This window comes from Ambystoma mexicanum, chromosome 12 (assembly GCF_040938575.1).
Source record: "Ambystoma mexicanum isolate Mex_15411 chromosome 12, UKY_AmexF1_1, whole genome shotgun sequence".
Classification (NCBI taxonomy): Eukaryota; Metazoa; Chordata; class Amphibia; order Caudata; family Ambystomatidae; genus Ambystoma; species Ambystoma mexicanum.
Genome location: NC_090936.1, coordinates 32,418,898 through 32,436,195, shown reverse-complemented (window position 1 = coordinate 32,436,195; position 17,298 = coordinate 32,418,898). Strand labels below are relative to the sequence as shown.

The 17,298-nt window shown below is 47.5% G+C and overlaps 1 protein-coding gene across 1 annotated transcript in view; it reads left to right on the top strand.

The window, feature by feature from the left end:
• The window catches only part of MOV10L1 (Mov10 like RNA helicase 1), a 1,432,366-nt gene that overhangs the window by 522,564 nt on the left and 892,504 nt on the right, over positions 1–17,298 (top strand). The window contains exon 10 of the mRNA XM_069627860.1: positions 5,998–6,175. Coding sequence (XP_069483961.1) covers positions 5,998–6,175 — 178 coding nt within the window. The remainder of the gene's footprint in view (positions 1–5,997; positions 6,176–17,298) is intronic.

The following is a 17,298-nucleotide window of genomic DNA, read 5'->3' as shown; positions in this document are numbered from 1 at the left end:
TGTGCCTAAGTCCTGGAAGTTCACCCTCCCTCGTCTTTGGGCCTCGTGAGTACATCATAAGCGATTCTATGGGACTTCCCTGCCCAGAGGTAGCGCAGGAGGGTGCGTCGGATCCCAAGGAGAAATGGCTTAGGTATCTGGTTCGGGAGCATTTGGAATAGGTACAGGAACTTGGGATGGATCACCATTTTAATTGAATTAAGGCGAGCCATCCAGGATAAACCGGATTTTGCCCATCTTTCCATGTCTTGTTTGATTGCTGACCACAGGGGTGGGTAGTTGGCTGTGAAAAGGTCATCTAAGTTTGGCGGTATCTGGATCCCCAGATGGCAGAGGCCCTCTACCCGATTACAAAATGGGAGATCCGCAATGTATTGTCTCTCCGCCTCATTGAGCTGCCCTGCCACAAATGCGACTGACTTCCCCAGGTTTACTGTGTAACCCTCGAGGGCCCCGTATTGTTCTAGGCTGTTCAGAACTTCAGGGACCGATTGGGACGGGTTGGAGAGATAGAGCAGCACATCGTCTGCAAATAGACTCACTTAGCAATTAATTTCCCCAATCCCAATACCTTTGATCTTCTCATTCCATCTAATCGCTATGGCCCATGGTTCCATCACCAGTGCATATATGAGGGGAGACAGAGGGCACCCCTGCCTGGTAACCCTCTCCAATGGAAATGATGTTGATTCACCACCATTTACCACTACTCTTGCTGAGGGGTTGGAGTAGAGAGCGGAAAGCCACCCCGCCATCTCGGCCCCATTCCCAGAGACGACACAACCCACTCCATAAAAGACCAGCTCACCCTATCGAACACCTTCTCTGCATCCAGGGATAGAAGAAGGATGACCTCCGTTCTGACCTCCCTCGAGCTCAGTATGTGCAAGGTTTTTCGCATACTAACGGCAGCTTGCCTGTTGAGCACAAAGCCTACTTGGTCCGAATGGATCAATCGGGGGAGGCGCCTCTCAAGGCGCGTGGCTAGGATTCTGGTGAATATCTTTGCGTCTACATTCAAAAGTGAAATGGGTCTGTAAGACCCACACTCTCGGGTCCTTACCGGGTTTTGGTATGACCGTGATCAAGGCCTGCAGTAATGTTGGCGGGATGGTGTCTGGGGTCCTAATCTGCTTGAATAGCTTAGTCAGTGGTTGTATCAAAACCAATTGGTATTGCTTAAAGAAATCAGCTGTATATCCACCCCCCCGGGCCCTTCCCCACCTTTAGTCGCTTGATGGCTTGCTCTACCTCTTCCTCCGATATGTCCCCCTCCAGGGCCTCCCTCTCTGGTTCTGTGAGTCTGGGAAGGGGGTGATCCTCAAGGTACCCATGGAGCGCCTGCGGGTCTCCGGGGACCCGCCCTCCTATTTAGCGTATAGTTCTTTGTAGAACCCTGCAAAAGACTGCATTATATGTTCAGTTTTGGTTTGGATGTTACCTCTCCCCTCTCTAATACCCTCAACCCGTCTGTCTGCCCTGTTTCCCCGCAATCTATGTGCAAGGAGGGTCCCAACCCTGTCTCCCTTCTCGTAATATCTCTGCTTGGTATATCTCATTTTTTTAACCACTTCTCCAATTAGGACTGTGTCTAGGGCCCGTCTCTTTTCTCTCATTTCCCCCAGGAGGGTTGCACGATCTATATCTCCCTTAGTGAGCTGTGCCATCATGGCTCGCAGATCTCCTCGAAGTTTAGATTCCATTAGAGCCTTCTCCCGCTTTCTCCTCGAACCCTCTGCTATAAGGAGGCCCCGGAAGGTGGCTTTGCCCCCTCCTAGACTGCGACCACAGGTGTTTCCCCCGTATCATTTGTAACAAAGTAGGCTTCAATCTCTTTTCACAAGAATTCTTTAAATACCTGGTCTCTCAGGAGAGTGTCATTACAGCGCCACCTGTATGATTTTGTGGCGTCCTGCAGTCGCCAGTCCATGACAAGTAGCTTGTGGTCCGACCAGGTGACTGACTCAACTGATGGGCTACTAATCACCCCTCCTCCCTCCTCTGATACCAAAAGTAGGTCAATTCTAGTGTACGTTTGGTGTGGGGGAGAGAAGAATGTGTACCCCCCAGGAATTTGGTGACACTTTTACCATACGTCCACCCAATAATATTCTTGCAGACGATCCCTCATAGCGAGGTTGTTCTTTGTGGGTTGCCTTGTCCCTACCCCTTTAGCGGACCACCAGTCTAGTCGGGGATCCGCGATGAGGTTAAAGTCTCCACCCAGAATCATTGCGCCCTCCGCTCATTCATCCATGACCTTAAATACCTTGTGGATAAATTTGACCTGACCGGTGTTGGGCGCATACAAAGTGGCGAAAGTGATTCGCCTGCCCTGAGAGAGCCCCATTATCCCAGGAAATCTGCCCCCAAAGCCCCTTTTCGTCCCCACCTCGGTAAGGTGCATTGATTTACCCAGGAGAATGCCCACCCCCTCCTTTTTGGAAGACTTATGGGAGGCCCAGAAGTTTCTACCTATTTCCTTCCCTTTTATCGTCGACTCAGCCCCCCTCCTATAGTGTGTTTCCTGCAAGAAGAGGACTAGCAGTTTTTGCTTGGGAAACATATTGCTTGTTAGAGAGCACTTGTTCTGAGAATTTAGGCCCTTTACGTTGAGCGTGCCAATTCGACCTTCAACCATGGTCGTCACTACCTATGCCCTTTAGGATACCAGTGTAGTCCCCCTGGTCCGTCTCCTCGCGTAGCTTGTTGTTCCATGACGTGTTGTTCCCCTTCCCTTTTTCCCTCCCCTTTGCCCTCCCCCCTATATCCTCCTCCTTACCCACCTAACAAGGCGTTCGTCTCCTTCACCCAACTTGCGTTGGAGTTAGTCAACAAACCACCAGGGTTGCTACCCTGGCCCCCGGAAATTTCCATAGCTACGAGACGTATCCTCCCGTCTCCGTCTCGGGCATGTCCCCCAGTTTCAGTCAATCTCGGGGTTCCATCGAGGGCCCCCGGCCCTTATTACCCTCCTCCTAGTCATATCAAAACAGTTCAGCCCCCCCATTGTGAGCCCTTCGGTGGGGCTGCGTTCCATGCGGACCCCAATACACCCCTTGAACTTGGGGGTAGAGTATGGAAGCTTTAAATTACATAACTTCTTGTGCCTCCCATCGAATAACTCCACACTTTCATATCTCACCCTTGTAAACCAAAACAACCCGCCAACTGTGGCAACATGCGGAATAACCTTCATTTTCTCCCCCCGGTCACTAGGACCCCAGAAAACTCACAAAAGCAACTTTGTTACAGTGGTTCATCTTATAACATTCCGAGTGTGTTCATTTAGGTCCCCCGCGGTCCATGGGGGGGTGCCGAGTTTTCTGGAACTTCTGAAAACCCTTCACCTTGAGCTTCCGCTGAGTTAGGTCAGGACCCTGTGGGGCACGGCTGAGGTCTCCATCACCTTCACTTTGATCTCGGGATGTGCCTGGGGGGTCTCCCACTAAGTCCGCAGTGGCTCTCTGGATGTCCTCCTACATTACAAGTTGATACCTCTTGCCCTGCCACTCAAAGCCAGGTGGAATGGGTGCCCCCAGCGGTAGCGGACTCCCTTCCCCTGCAGCCATCTGGTGATGGCCCCATATTTTTTCCTCATCTGAAGTGTGAGTGCCGAGAGCTCCTGAAAAATTGGCACTCTTGAGTTCCCATGTTGAATGTCCTTCAGGTTCTTTGCCCTTTCCAGGATCTTGGCTTTGTCCCTGTAATAGTGGAATCTCGCCAGTAAGTACTCTTACGCCTCCACCCGCCAGGTGGGTTCTGTCAATCAAGACCGTTTCCCCTGAGTCAATTCCAAGGACAATCCTGACGATATCATGTACTTTGCCTTTCAGGCCCTCCTGAGTCTCCCCTTCCGCCTCCACCAGGCCAAAGATCTGCAGGTTATTTCTCCTCTCACAACTTTCCATATCGTCGAACCTCAAGCGGAGGTCCTCTTTGCAGCGTCGCATCTCCTTGAATCTAGCCTGTGTGTTTCGAGGAGGTCGGTGGAAGCTTGATTGTTTTCGACCCCCTCCATTCGATCTTCCAACGTGGAAACCTTTGCGTTGAGGTCGGCCAGTTTAGCCCCCATGTCGGACCTCATCCCTCTTATTTCGTCAAGAATCGTTTGGATACTGCCCTGGATAGCATGCATGGTTGGGGTCGGAGTGGAGTACGGTCCGGTATCCATATCTGGGTTCCCTGGTGTAAATTGATATTTTGCTAGAGTCTCCTTCCAACTCATGGGACACAGTTCCCCCTAAGCGGCCGTGGCTTCCTCACGTGTTTTCGTGGTGTCCTCCCACCACCAAGGGTTGTTCTCCCTCCACAACCGCGGGCCGTACCCACTGTCGTGCAGCTGGTGCACCTCTGCTTACACCCTCAGAAGGTCGGGGTCCACGCTCACCCTCGGGCCTTATCCCGGCACCGCTCCTATTTCCTACCTCTCCAGCTGTCGAGGTATGATCACCGGTGGTGCGTCGGATTCAAATTGTTGCCCTGGGGCTGATCAGGTGCCCCCTTACCTCACCACTCTGGATCTCCAGTGGGTCTTCGGGTTCCAGGGTCAAGGGTTCTCCGCTTCTTCAAACGCCTCCTCGTCTTTATCTCCTATGTGTAGTGAGGAGGGGCAGTGTCCCCAGGGGGTTGCCTGTGACCCCCTTCCTATCACTGGTGGCACCTCTGTGTTGGGTCCTGGCGGGTGGGGGACCAGGTTGGGGTCAGCCTGGCAGGCGGACTCCTAGGGGCCCACCTGGTCACAGCAGCATGCATGGGTGGCCAGTGGCAGTCCCCGGTGACTCCAGAGAGCTCGGGAGCCGGCCCGAGGTCTCCTGTGTGGTCCCAAGAGCAAATGCGAGTCTCGTGTCCTCCTCACTACTGGAGCGGACCCCCCCGGGCAGTCCGAAATATGAGGCTTAAAAGAGGAGAGAGGGGGGGGCCACGGGCGCGCTCCCGCGTTGGCCCGCCTTAGCGATGGGGTCCGCCTGGGTGAGCTGGAGTGTACAGGGCGATGTTGCTTGGTTTCCTCCCGGCCCTCCGTAGTGCCGCTCCAGGGAGGGCCAGGGCAGGCTCCTGCGTCGGCCCAAGTCAATGGATGGGGCCCGCCTGGGGGGGATGGTATCCCCAAAGGTGATGGTACCTGGAATCTTGCGAGACCTGTTGTGCAGGCCCAAAGGGGAATCCGGGTGCGCTCCCGTGTCGTCCCAGGCCGGTGCCTTCGTCCCCCAGCGGAGGCGGGGAAGCGAGAAAGGCAGCGCCGCCCCAGATGACTAGAGGGCCACGCGGCACCTCTCCTCACCGCCTCGTGGAGCAGAAGGCGAGACAGGTCACAAGGGATGCCCACACCAAGCTGGAGGCCCCAGGGGGGGCCCAGCTCCCCAGCAGTATTGTCCCGAAGGATCGCGGTCGGCAGTGCAGGCGGTCCCGACGGGATGTCAGGCTCCTCCCCCCTCGAGCAATAAGCTCCACGGCGGCTCTCCTGTTCCCGCTGCAGGGCCGCGTGGGGGGAGGGGAAGCGCTGCGGTCTGCGACGAAATATCTCGGGGCTGAGGGGGCGTCAAGCGCCAGAGATGGACTGCTGGACTCCTCACAGGTTCCAACACCCGATTCTCATTGTTTGAGGACGATTAAGTGATTACTCTCGGCATGGCTCCACAGATTTCCCGGGGCTGTGCAGGAAGTGTTAGGATCAGGCTGCCATCTTGCCTGCGCCCCCTGGTGGCCTCGATGTGATCTATTTTTAATTAAATGAAAATGTAATCTGTTGTAGGCGAGCATTATGTGCAAAGACCCATCCGATACAGGATTTTAGAAAGTTGCCCTGTACAATCAGATGAGCTATTCACAGATTTGTTATTTTTACACAGAACAGAAGAACCCACAAGAAAAGTAAATCTGTAGTGTACTTTGTGCCCCCAAAACAAAATGTATGTTAAGTGTTTTATGTTTTTCCATTGGTGAAGTATTTTTTCAGCCAATATATTGTTAAGCTGTCCATTTTATTTTCATTTTCAGCTTTTAGATGTAAACAATTATAAGAACATATTTTCTACTTTGCTGTGGATTGAAGAGATGCAGGCTGAGGCTGATATCAAGGAGTTCAGCATGAGCGGTGTCAGCCTGAAAAAGAATGGCAATTTCTTGGTCCTAGAAGTGCCCGGGGTGGCAGAGGGGCGTCCCTCTTTATTTCAAGGTTATTTTTCCATTTTATCCTTCCCAATCCTGCCTAAACAAAATAAAACATTGAGTAGTAGAAGTACTTCAAAGGTTTCCTGCATTCGGTCATGAGGCCAAATGCATAGATTTAGACAGTTAATGCATGAATTCATTTAGAAACCAGTTTGCTAAATCTGACAAAATGTCTGATTGTATCATTTTTTACCTCTTGATGATACTTTAAATTCTAATGCTGCAGTTTGAAAACCTGTGCTTAATATTTTTCTCAAAATGTTGTACATCTATTTATTTTTCACTTGTACATTTGTAGTGTTCAAGTGAGGGGAGGCTGATAATGGGAAGGTGGGACTTTCGGGGACTGACCGTTCACAGCCTTTGACATTACAGGTCAGTTGGGGGCGAGGTAATGGGAAGAAGGAAGTGCAACACAGACATAGCACTACAATAATTACAGGCTATTGTCTATGCTGGATACTTCTGGGAAACTGTTCTGCATCCTTTGTTCAGGATGCTCTACAGCTATGGGTGGATAAGACCAAGATCCTGAGCTACGCAAAGACAGGTTTTAGGCCTGGATGCGGTACTGTCCATAATATACGACTTATGGATAGCTTATATCTGGATGCCACAGCACTGGAGGGGCAGCCTTGTATACTATATTTGTGGACTTTAAGGCCGCCTTCGATGGGGTATGTCACGAAAAGCTCTGGGCTAAATTCCGATACGTACCTCCACCGGGGTTAAGCAGGGATTTACACTGGCGCCTCTATTGTACTGTATATACTGCATATCTTCCACTAATTTTTAGTGAGACCATGGCATGTTGTCCTAAAGTTGGTAATTGTAATGTACTGTGTAACCTTTATGCAGATGATCTAGCACTGTTTAACTATACATTGAGCGGTGCAAAGGATACGTTTGAGAAATTGGTGGAATATGCTAAGAATAATAAACTTGTGATTAATATGGAAAAAAACTAAGATAATGGTTGTCGCCTCTAAGCATATTAAATTTCCTTTATTTAACACCAGTCTTGGTGTTATAGAAAGGGTGGAAAAATAAACATATCTTGGTTTAGAGATGAGTTCTTCACGTGCAAATAGTCACATGAAAGAAAGTAAGGGCATTAAGGCTGAGAGGCAAACTAATTTGATATACAGGTTTGCAAACCAGACGGCTGGATTCTCCTTGGAAGGGATATTGACGTTGTATAATCAATGTCTTTGTACAATGCTAGTATATGGATTGGATGCATTGGCCATGGTGGATCTCAGGTGGCTGGATGTCATTGAGGGTTATTTCTGGAGAAGGATACTGGGCATGGCACAGTCTACATCAATAGAGTATATAAGGTTGGAGTTGGGCTTAGTGTCGAGTTAGAATAAACCAGGGGATGCTTTATTTGAAAATTCACATGAATCCAAAATGCCAGCTTTTGGGATTGTTGGCTATACATGATCAAGACAGTGTTAGGCATAAAGGTAAACATTTTAAAAATCTCATGATTAAGTGTTTTGAGAATATTGAGTGGACACCAGAATTTTATCGGGGAACTAGCAACAGAGTGTTGAAACGTATGTTGACAAATAAAATACAGCTAAGGGACTGGACTAACAATAGTGAGTACCTTAGTAGTTTAAGTTCCCATAAAGATGTGGAAAAGGTTACCCACTGATACCTTAAAGCTCAGAGTTTTCTGATATTATGTCCTAGCATTGCAGCTAGGATTTTTCGTTTGAAATTAAGATTGAATCAGCTACCCGTTTGGGCTAACCTTGGAGCTAGGTATAAAATACCCTGTGTGACACGAACATGTAGGGATCTGTAAGAGTAGTGTACAATTGGAGACAACACAACACTTGTTTACTGAATGTGTGGGGCTGGGCCCTGAGATAATGACAACTTTTGGCAGCCTAGTGCATAGTTAGGAGATTATCCAAACGGATGCATTCTGGACCTATTGCCTGAACACGGATAAAGTGACAATGCATCTTGTTTTATGTAGGCTTTGGAGAATAATAAGTAAAATGCTCCCGAAACATGACCGTAATAAGTCAGCGTAATATCTCTACTTAAATATCTATGGATAGAATGTTTTATACCCCCATTCTGACAATGAGTTTAAAGGTGTTTTAATTGTCTAGACATGGGACTAGCTTTTATATATATTTATTGTTTTAAAGTTTTGGTACCATGCATCTATACGTTTTAGACAAGTTTCTAAAGTGTGCTCATGTTTTAAACCAATATGGTGAATGTTTAACCCCTAACGCAAGGATAATTTCTTAAGTGAAAGTTATACGTTGTCATTGACTGTGAATTGCTTCATTTTAGTTAAATCTTAATTTTGTAAAAGTTTTATAACTGATTACAAATAAATATAAATAAACTACATAGAAGTGCAGTGGTGGATTTTGCGTAAATCTGGGCTGGGTGGCTGGGGGTAAGGGACTCATTGATGGTTTGAGTAGCTGACCAACACAAAGGGATACACGTAAGTGCAATGCTATTGGGAGTGGGAGAAACAGCGCCACCTAGTGAGTTTGGAGAGTTGGCATGCTAGAAGAGCTTGAGAGCTGCATTGAGGTTCAAGATGGTTTTAGGTGTAAAAAATATCTTTTGGACAAATGAGTGGTTCTAATTTTCCAAAAAGGTTTGTGCAGTCTACAATCCTGATGGAGGTGAAAAGATTGTTCCAAGGTTCTTCACCAGCTGTCTTCCGCATTCTACTACAGATTTTCTTCTTTTTGAAGGGATGTAGAATGAGGGATTTAGCAGTCTGGGAAGGTGATTAGGGACATTTTTCCTTTTGCAGATTCACTTTTTCTTTCTGTGGCATGTTCCAGCATATCTGACTGTTTTGAGGACCCGTTCTGGCTTTTGTGTGCAAGGAATTTTTTAACCTTACTCCTTAGCTGAACCTATTTAATGGTTGTGCCATTAATGTGTATTAAAGGCTCCGTGCACAGGGACAATGTTCTCCATTTAAGTCCATGTAATAATATCGAATACCTTCCTTATTGAAAATAGTGCAGGTAAACCTTCCTTCCCCAGCATTGGATCTTTCATGGAGCCACATGCTTTGAATAGTCCCTGTTGTTAGGCTGGGAATCCTTGGTTACCTAGGTATTACATGTATACTATAAAGAAAAACCAGCACTGTTTTGCATTCTATTCATGTCCTTTTGGGTGCAATCAACCCCAACCAATCGGACTTAGAGTATCTAGCCCCGCCCTGGAGACCATCTTCAGATTCTAACCGCACATTGTGCTGAGGAGTCCTGGAACCCTTTTCTCCTGAGAGAAAACCTATATCCAGCTTTAACAGAATTTTTATTCATCTCAAAACATCACCTTTATCCAAAAACAGATATGTTTTGTGGGCAAACGTGGATGGGAGATTCAAAAGTTTTCTTTTTAAACCCTATGAGACTTGCAGCATTACATTTTTTTATGAAGGGGTGCATATATTGCCTCTACCCAAATCGCAGCCTGAAGATTGTGAAATTTAACAGAGCTTCAGTGGCAAAATGTTGAGTCCTCCTGGAGTGTGGCATTAAGGCCCGCTGTCGCACCACGAGAGGGCTAGATCAGAGGAGAGGCCCCCAGCCTGTTCTAAAAAGCAGAGGCCTGAGGAAACGGCCCTAACTGCTCAAACGGTGTTAGGATGTAACCTGTGCAGTTCCCTCTGGGACCACTGCAAAATATTTAAGACTACAGGTGTTTGGCAGTAAACCCACTTGGTAGCAGTCTGTACCACACAGATTCACTTGGTAGCTGTGGCTGAGCAGTCAGACTTCCCTCAAGAAGAGTTAGGCAGTATACAGAGTATTCACAATAGGTCAAAAGAACACAGTAGAACAAGCAAACACTGACCAGAGTTTCGTGTAAAAGAGATATAATTATTTATTCAAAACCACATCTAATAAAACACAGGCACTAATATTAAGCAGTTCAAAAACACGGTCACTAAAAGATATACACTCCCTTAAAAGAATATTAGACAAGTCTTAAGTAAAGCCCCACTTATTTTCAGACAGCAGTGAGCGCTTAATATAGATGGCACGCTAATAATTTGGTTTAAAAGGGAGAGAAAGGCAGAGCATAAATTGAAACAGATCCCAACACTTTCAAAAGAACACAGCAAGAGAGGAAGGCAGAGTCAAACCGTGAAGTTAGAGTTCAGAAAGCCGGATCCACTTTGAGGATCAGAACGAAATGTGTCCAAGGTCACACGGTTGGAAAGTGCACAAAAGTCTCAAAGGTTCAGAAAGAGTTGGACCAAAAGAAAGGGACCAGTTAGATGGTCAAGGCGGGCAGCTCAGTCCAGAAGGATAAGGGATTATTATTACCTTGTAGCAATCTTTAGAAAGGGAGGCCTGGCGGACACGGTACCTTAAAGTGGTGAGAATACTCCAGCGAGGCAGTTGTTCCTGGCAGCGGATGCAAGTCGGTGCTTCGTCCGGGGGAAGAGAGGATCTCGTCGGGGAGGAAGACAGGAGTCCGTTGCACTGCCAGGGAAGAAACCAGCCGCGGAGTTCTCAGGTCAAAAAGGAGCAGTCCTTTTATTCGCGGTCCAGTGGTAAGTGGCTATCCGGTTGCCGGGGTGCTTGGCACGGGCAATTCGACCACAAGACGTCCTGGGATGCGAGGAAAAGAAGGTAAACTGGGTGTGCCCACCAGTCAGGGGAAGAAGACTCTCCAGCCGGAAGATCTTCTCTGTCGTCGGGTGTGGTGAGTCGGTTCCGCAGGGCTCCACCGGTGGTGTCGTCGTAGCAGGTCGGCTCAGCTTCTTCCTCGTCGGATTCTCAGGTCCTGTGGCGACTTCTAAAGTTCCAGTCCCAAAAGCCCTGCTTTTATGCAGCACACCCCCATTCACTCAGCCTAGCTGTCAATCAAACATGCTAAGTGGTGAGCCGGCCGGCTCACCACTTGGGCCAATCACACAAGAGTGCGACTTGAGTTACCAAGGTAACTCAGTCCAGGGTGCCTAAACCCCCTCCCACACCCCCTGTGGTACCCAGACAGAGTGGCACCACTTTTGGAGGCTTCTGTGGAGAAGCCAGCCAAAAAGTGGAACAAAGGGCTCGACTTGGGTTGGAGTCACAGAAGAGAACACAAACGCCATTTTAGAATCGAGTCCTGGCAAAAAATAATTACCGGCGAATTCATATTAAATAAATAAACCGGCGGTATGTTCGAGGCTATGAGAATTAAATAATTAAAGTTGGTAGCCTCGAACAATGGGAAAATCCAATAGAGATATATTCGCGGTCGAATATAAAAAGTAGTATCCACTGCCACCAGCCAAAACTCGATCAGGGGGGACGGAGACGTGCCCCCTCGACTAACAGACCCCGGGGCAATCGAATTGCCCCGACCAGTACCTCCACAATATGATGGTTTGTACTAGTTTCTGTTCATAATTTGGGACTTGTAAAGCCAATGGTGACTTTACATGCCCTGGGAGACAGTAGTCAGTCCCAGGGTATGGAGTCTATGGTGGGGTGTCACTTTGACACCCCTGTGTCACTGCACGGAGGGTGCTGTGTAACACACATAGTAAAAACACATGAGACCCTATGGAGTAAAGGACCCCATAGCCCATAAAACACATTAACAGTCAAAGGAACACCACAAATCATGTCCAAGAGTGGGTGAAAAAGAGTCTCACTCTTGGCAGGAGAAAAAAACAAACTCCAGAAATCCAGCAAAGGTGCTTGGGGACTCACTAGGTTAGGAAATTCAGCCTAAACAGAGAATTCTCCCTAACAAACGGCACACTCGTTCACGTCAGAGACGATAACTTCGTCAACGGCCGTTCCAAACGCATAAGGCTGCATCAACCATGACCTCATCGTCCACGACGAAGCACTCGTTGGTGACCCATAAAACATCAACGACCGCGTCCTCGAGTCCATCGACCACTCAGTCCACCATGGCCTCCGCGTCCATGGCACGTGAGGTATCGTTCACGATGCCAACAGCACGGTCGTCTATGCCTTCATCATCGACACACAAAAGACCTTCTTCTATGATCCCATCGTCTGCGACAGAGCAAAGGTTGTCAACCAACAAAACCAACCCTGTCAACGGCACCATCCTCGGTGATAACACAAAGGCTGTCGACCATGGCAGATTCATTGTTGCTGAAACAGAAAACCACATTGTCATCACACCATGAACAGTCGCCGAGTGAGTTGTCAAAATCTTCCTCAGGACCCATGAAGGCACCACTAGCACTGTCTACCCGACAAAATAAACCAACCAAAAGCCATAGTGTGGAGAAGGCTCCCAAGGACGCAGAGGAACCCCCCTCCCCCATTGTGCTAAAGATCCCTATGGCGGTACTTTCTCAACCTAAACAAGTATGTGTCCCAGTACAATCTAATGAACAGGATGTGCATACTCCAGAGAAACTCAAGTCACCCTTCCTATCACCACTCTCGTCGATTTTGCCAGACCAAATCCTGGAACACCAGATAGATGCAGACTTTGAGCAAGTGTAGTCCCCCATCTTCTCTGAAGACGACTCAGATTTGCAAGGTCTGCCACTGCCACAGCCTACAGCCCTGAAACAACAACCATCACTACAACCGGGATCAACACCACAAAATCCAGACATAAATCCACAGAAGCTGCAATCACTACAGGTATTAAATTATCTTCAAACCTTAGTGGCACAGTTGGATCATTGATTGCCAGTGATGCCAACACAGCTAACGTATCCACCACCAGCAATACCAGGTCTTTCAGCACTTCCAGAACTGAGGCACAGGACAAAGCTCCCTACAGCCAGGTCAATGTCAAGGTCTCCTGATGTATCAAGACCCTGTCAAAGCTGAACAGTCCTGCATTGTGTGTCTCGGAGGTACCCGGGGCTCCCCTTGCGTTGATAGTCAAGGCCGGTAGAAATTTTTGCCGCTGTGGTACTGTCCTTGGCTCCTACAACAAAGCAGCAGCAGTGAAGTCCGCACAGCCGGTGAGTTGGCGAGACTGATACCAGACCGGTCTGTGTTGAAGCCAAGGTTGCAAGCGGCAACATTGTGTAGTGAAAACTGAAGAGAACAGTGTATGAAGCGTATGTGGCAAGCCATGCGAACACAATTAAACAGCAGATGAGTGGTTTAACTTTGAAGCCAAGATACGACATCGTAGACAGAGTTGTCCAGCAACAAGTGGGTTCTCATTCGAAAGTCTGTTAGGTATCCAACTGAGAGGTGGCAAATGTTACAAGAAATTGAAATGTGAAATTGAAGTGGTCCTGCGACGGGTCTAGCTTAACCCTGGGCACATTCGAAAGTCTTTGATAGTAAGAATACAAACAAAGTAGATGAAGCTGGTCCGAGCCCGGCAGAGGGAGATCAGCTAAGAGCATTTGTTAAAGCAAGTTTTTGTTAAGAGTTACATGTGATATTGAAATTGGTCCAAACCTGGATGAGGGATACTAATCTTAAAAGATCTGAGCCCGGCTGAGGGAGATCCAGGGTGAACCGTGAGTCTCCCGAGAAAGAATATCGTACGAACATTGTGTTAAGAGGATCTGAGCCCGGCTGAGGGGGATCCAGGGTGAATAGTGTATCGCTTAAGAAATTGAAAGAGGAAAAGAATTTACTGTTTATTTGTCGCCTCAGGCCCTCTGAATGAAGCGACTTTGAAAGACAAAGTGACTTGGGCACAGGAGGCCTTGATGCTAATGATTGAACTGTATCCTTGTGCTAGAGAGGTCAGAGACTGTGCTAAGCTCGAGTGAAGTTCCCTATCACGTGCTGAAAACGTGAGTAAGAGAGGCTAATGGCCTGAACATTCTGACATATCATTTTGTGAACACTTCTTTCTGTTTCGTAACATTGTTTCCCGCACTATTTGTATTTAGAGGTAAGGATTGCCAATACGTTTATTAACATTTTGACAAGACACCACTAGGACTGCGTTATTATTATTTGATGGTCGTAGCTTGCTCCCATCTTTAGATTTATGATTAGATGGGCATTTTTCAAACCCTTTTTTAAGTTGAACTGTGGTGACGTGATACCATGCCTTCCTTACAGTAGGTATTGTAGATTACTATCGTCTGTCCTGACTTCCACCGCATATGGTCCTCCCAGGAGATGTTGACGCCACTCCTCGAAGGCAGTTTTTATTGCCAAGAGTTCTTTTCCAATGAGGGAGTAGTTGCATTCACTGATGGTTAATTTACGGGAATAATAAGCCACTGGCATCTCAAAATGGGAGTGAGGATCAGATTGTAGTAGGACAGCCCTGAGTGCTTTGTCAGAAGCATTAGCCTCAACGATGTAGGGCAATGTGTTATCAGGGTGGCGTAATATAGGTGCTGATATAAAGGCATTCTTCAAGGCACCCGAAAGCAGTGGTTGCTTCTTTGGTCCGTTGAAACTTGCGCTTTGTGGACAACAGACAGGCTAGTTCCTGGGTCATTTCGGCAAATTTTGCCAAGAAACACTGATAATAATTTGTAAACCTGATGAATCGCTGCAGAGACTTAAGGTCATGAGGAACGACCCAGTCCATTATAGCTCTGACCTTTTTGGGATCCATATTCACCCCTTCCGGGCTAATAACGTACCCTAAGAATTCCATTCTGGATACGTGGAATTGGCATTTCTCAAACTTGACATATAGATGATGTTCTTGTAAATGATGCAACCAAATCAGAGAAAACAAAGTGCATGAACTTCTGAAATACTGCGGGGGCATTGCACAATCCGAAAGGCATCACCTTGTACTCAAAGTGCCCAAAAAGTGTTGTGAAGGCTGTTTTCCACTCGTGGCCTGGGCGAACACATACCAAGTGATATGCCCCCTGCAGGTTGAGTTTGGTAAAGACCTTGACATCACGCAGTGATTCCAGAATGTCAGAGATTAGGGGTAGAAGATACCTGTCCTTCAAGGTGATGTAATTCAGAAGGCAATAGTCAATACAATGCCGGAGGGCCCCTCCTTCTTGGGTACAAGAAACAGTGGAGACCGCAAGGGGGATTTCTAAGGTGTGATAAAGCCGTGTTCCAAACAGTCCTTGAGATATCTTTCTAATTCTGTTTTTTCTTCCCCGTGAGGGCTAATATTAGGCTGTTGGGCAAAGCAGAATCGGCATGGGATTAATCTCACAGTCAAAGCTCCGGTTTGGTGGTAAATATGAACGGTCTGGTTCCTCGATAAGTACTTGGAATTGCTGGTATTCTTTAGGCAAATCTAGGCAGGTTATTTGTTGTACTGTGGTGTCCTCATCCCTACACAGTCCCGGAACGGTTCCTGGAGAACAACTAGGTGGTATATAGCAATGAATGGTGCAGAAGTCAGAAGAAAATGTCACAACCCTATCCTCGAGTTAACCACAGGGTTGTGGGACATAAGCCAGGGGTTACCCAACACTAGGTTATACATAGGTGATGTTATAACATCAAAAGTTAGTCGTGCCCTGAGACGCGTTATGTTGCTCAATAGGTCTGTATGTCAGTATATGGTGCTTCTGTACAAACGTGCCATCACTGTCATTACCAGTAGCACTGCAATTCAATCCAGAAACAGTAATGGATTTGTCTGTCCTTGTGCCCCAGGATAACATGGCTTCCGTTATGAACAACGGGGCTGGAGACATTAGATTCCATGGCTCCTTGGGAGATTGCAACTGAGATAAGATGGGTCCCACCGACTGCTCTCTGCCTCTACTAATTTTCCTTCGACCGAGAGGGGCGTAATGGACAAGCATCCAAAAAGTGCCTAGAAGCTCCTCAATACAGGCATGGGCGGTTAACTCCCCAAGGTAATCGATCGTGGATTCAGCCCATGGGATCGGTAATGTGGGACTGAGGGCTAACTTTTGTTTTTTGGTGAGATTGATTGCCAATGCTGTGGACTTGCCTAGATTCACCTTGAACCCAGAGACCTGGCCAAATTCCTCAATTTCCTCCCATAGGGGCCCCAGGCATCTGTTCAGCGCAGTCGCTGTGATGAGCACGTCGTCTGCGTATAGCGCAATCTTGTACTCGTGTTTCTCCACCGTGAGCCCTTTTATTTTTGGGTTTTGCCAAATCCTTTTCGCGAATTGCTCCATAGATAAGGCAAGCACCAGTGGCGATAGCGTGCAACCTTGCCTGGTGCCTCTAGTTATATTGATCAGCTCAGATCTAGCACCGTTGACGCTGAGCTGTGTGGTGGAGTTATGATAATTGGCCATTGCCCATCTTGAGAAATTTGGGCCAAACCCAAAGTGTGATAATACCTTGCTGATATACCCCCAGTCCACCAGATCAAACGCTTTGTGCTCGTCTAATGATAGTACTGCCATTCCATCCCCAGTCCTGTACGCACTCTATAAGATCTATAGTCAGTCTTATATTGTCTTGTGTTCCCCTTCCCGGGATGAAGCCTGTTTGATTGCGGGTGATTATGTCTGGGAGATGCATTCTCAGCCTTGACGCTAACATTTTCAAGAAAATCTTCCCTTCATTATTCATGAGGGCTATAGGTCTGTAAGAGCAAACCTGGTTCGGATCCTTATGACTTTGCCATTGATTTAGTCACTGAACCCGTGGACAGAAAGGAGTTAAATAAGGTAGTTAATTGAGGGGCAAGGATGTAGGCGTAGGTTTTATAAAATGTTGCCGTCAGCCCGTCAGGGCCCGGTGCAGTATTTTTAGAGACTTGATGGCTTCCATGACTTCCTCCTATCTAATTGGATTTTCTAGGGCTAACAGGGAGGTTGTGGGTTGGGGGTTATGGGTGTTAGGGAGAATTCTCTTATAAGGCCAATTTCCCAAACCTAGTGAGTCCCCCAGCAGCTTTGCTGGATTTTTGGGGTTTGTTTTTTTCTCCTGCTAAGAGTGAGAATCTTTTCCTCCCACTCTTAGGCATGATTTGAGGTATGTCTTTGACTTTTTGTTTGCTTCTGGGCTATGGGGTCTTTTACTCCATAGGGTATCATCTGTTTTTTGTGTGTGTGTTACACAGCACCCTCAATGCAGTAACACAGGGGTGTCATAGTGACCCCAAAACATAGACTCCATACCCTGGGACTGACTGCTGTCTCCCAGGGCATGTAAAGTCACCATTGACTTTACTAGTCCAAAATTGTGAACAGTACCAGTACAAACCATCATATTGCGGAAGTACTGGAAG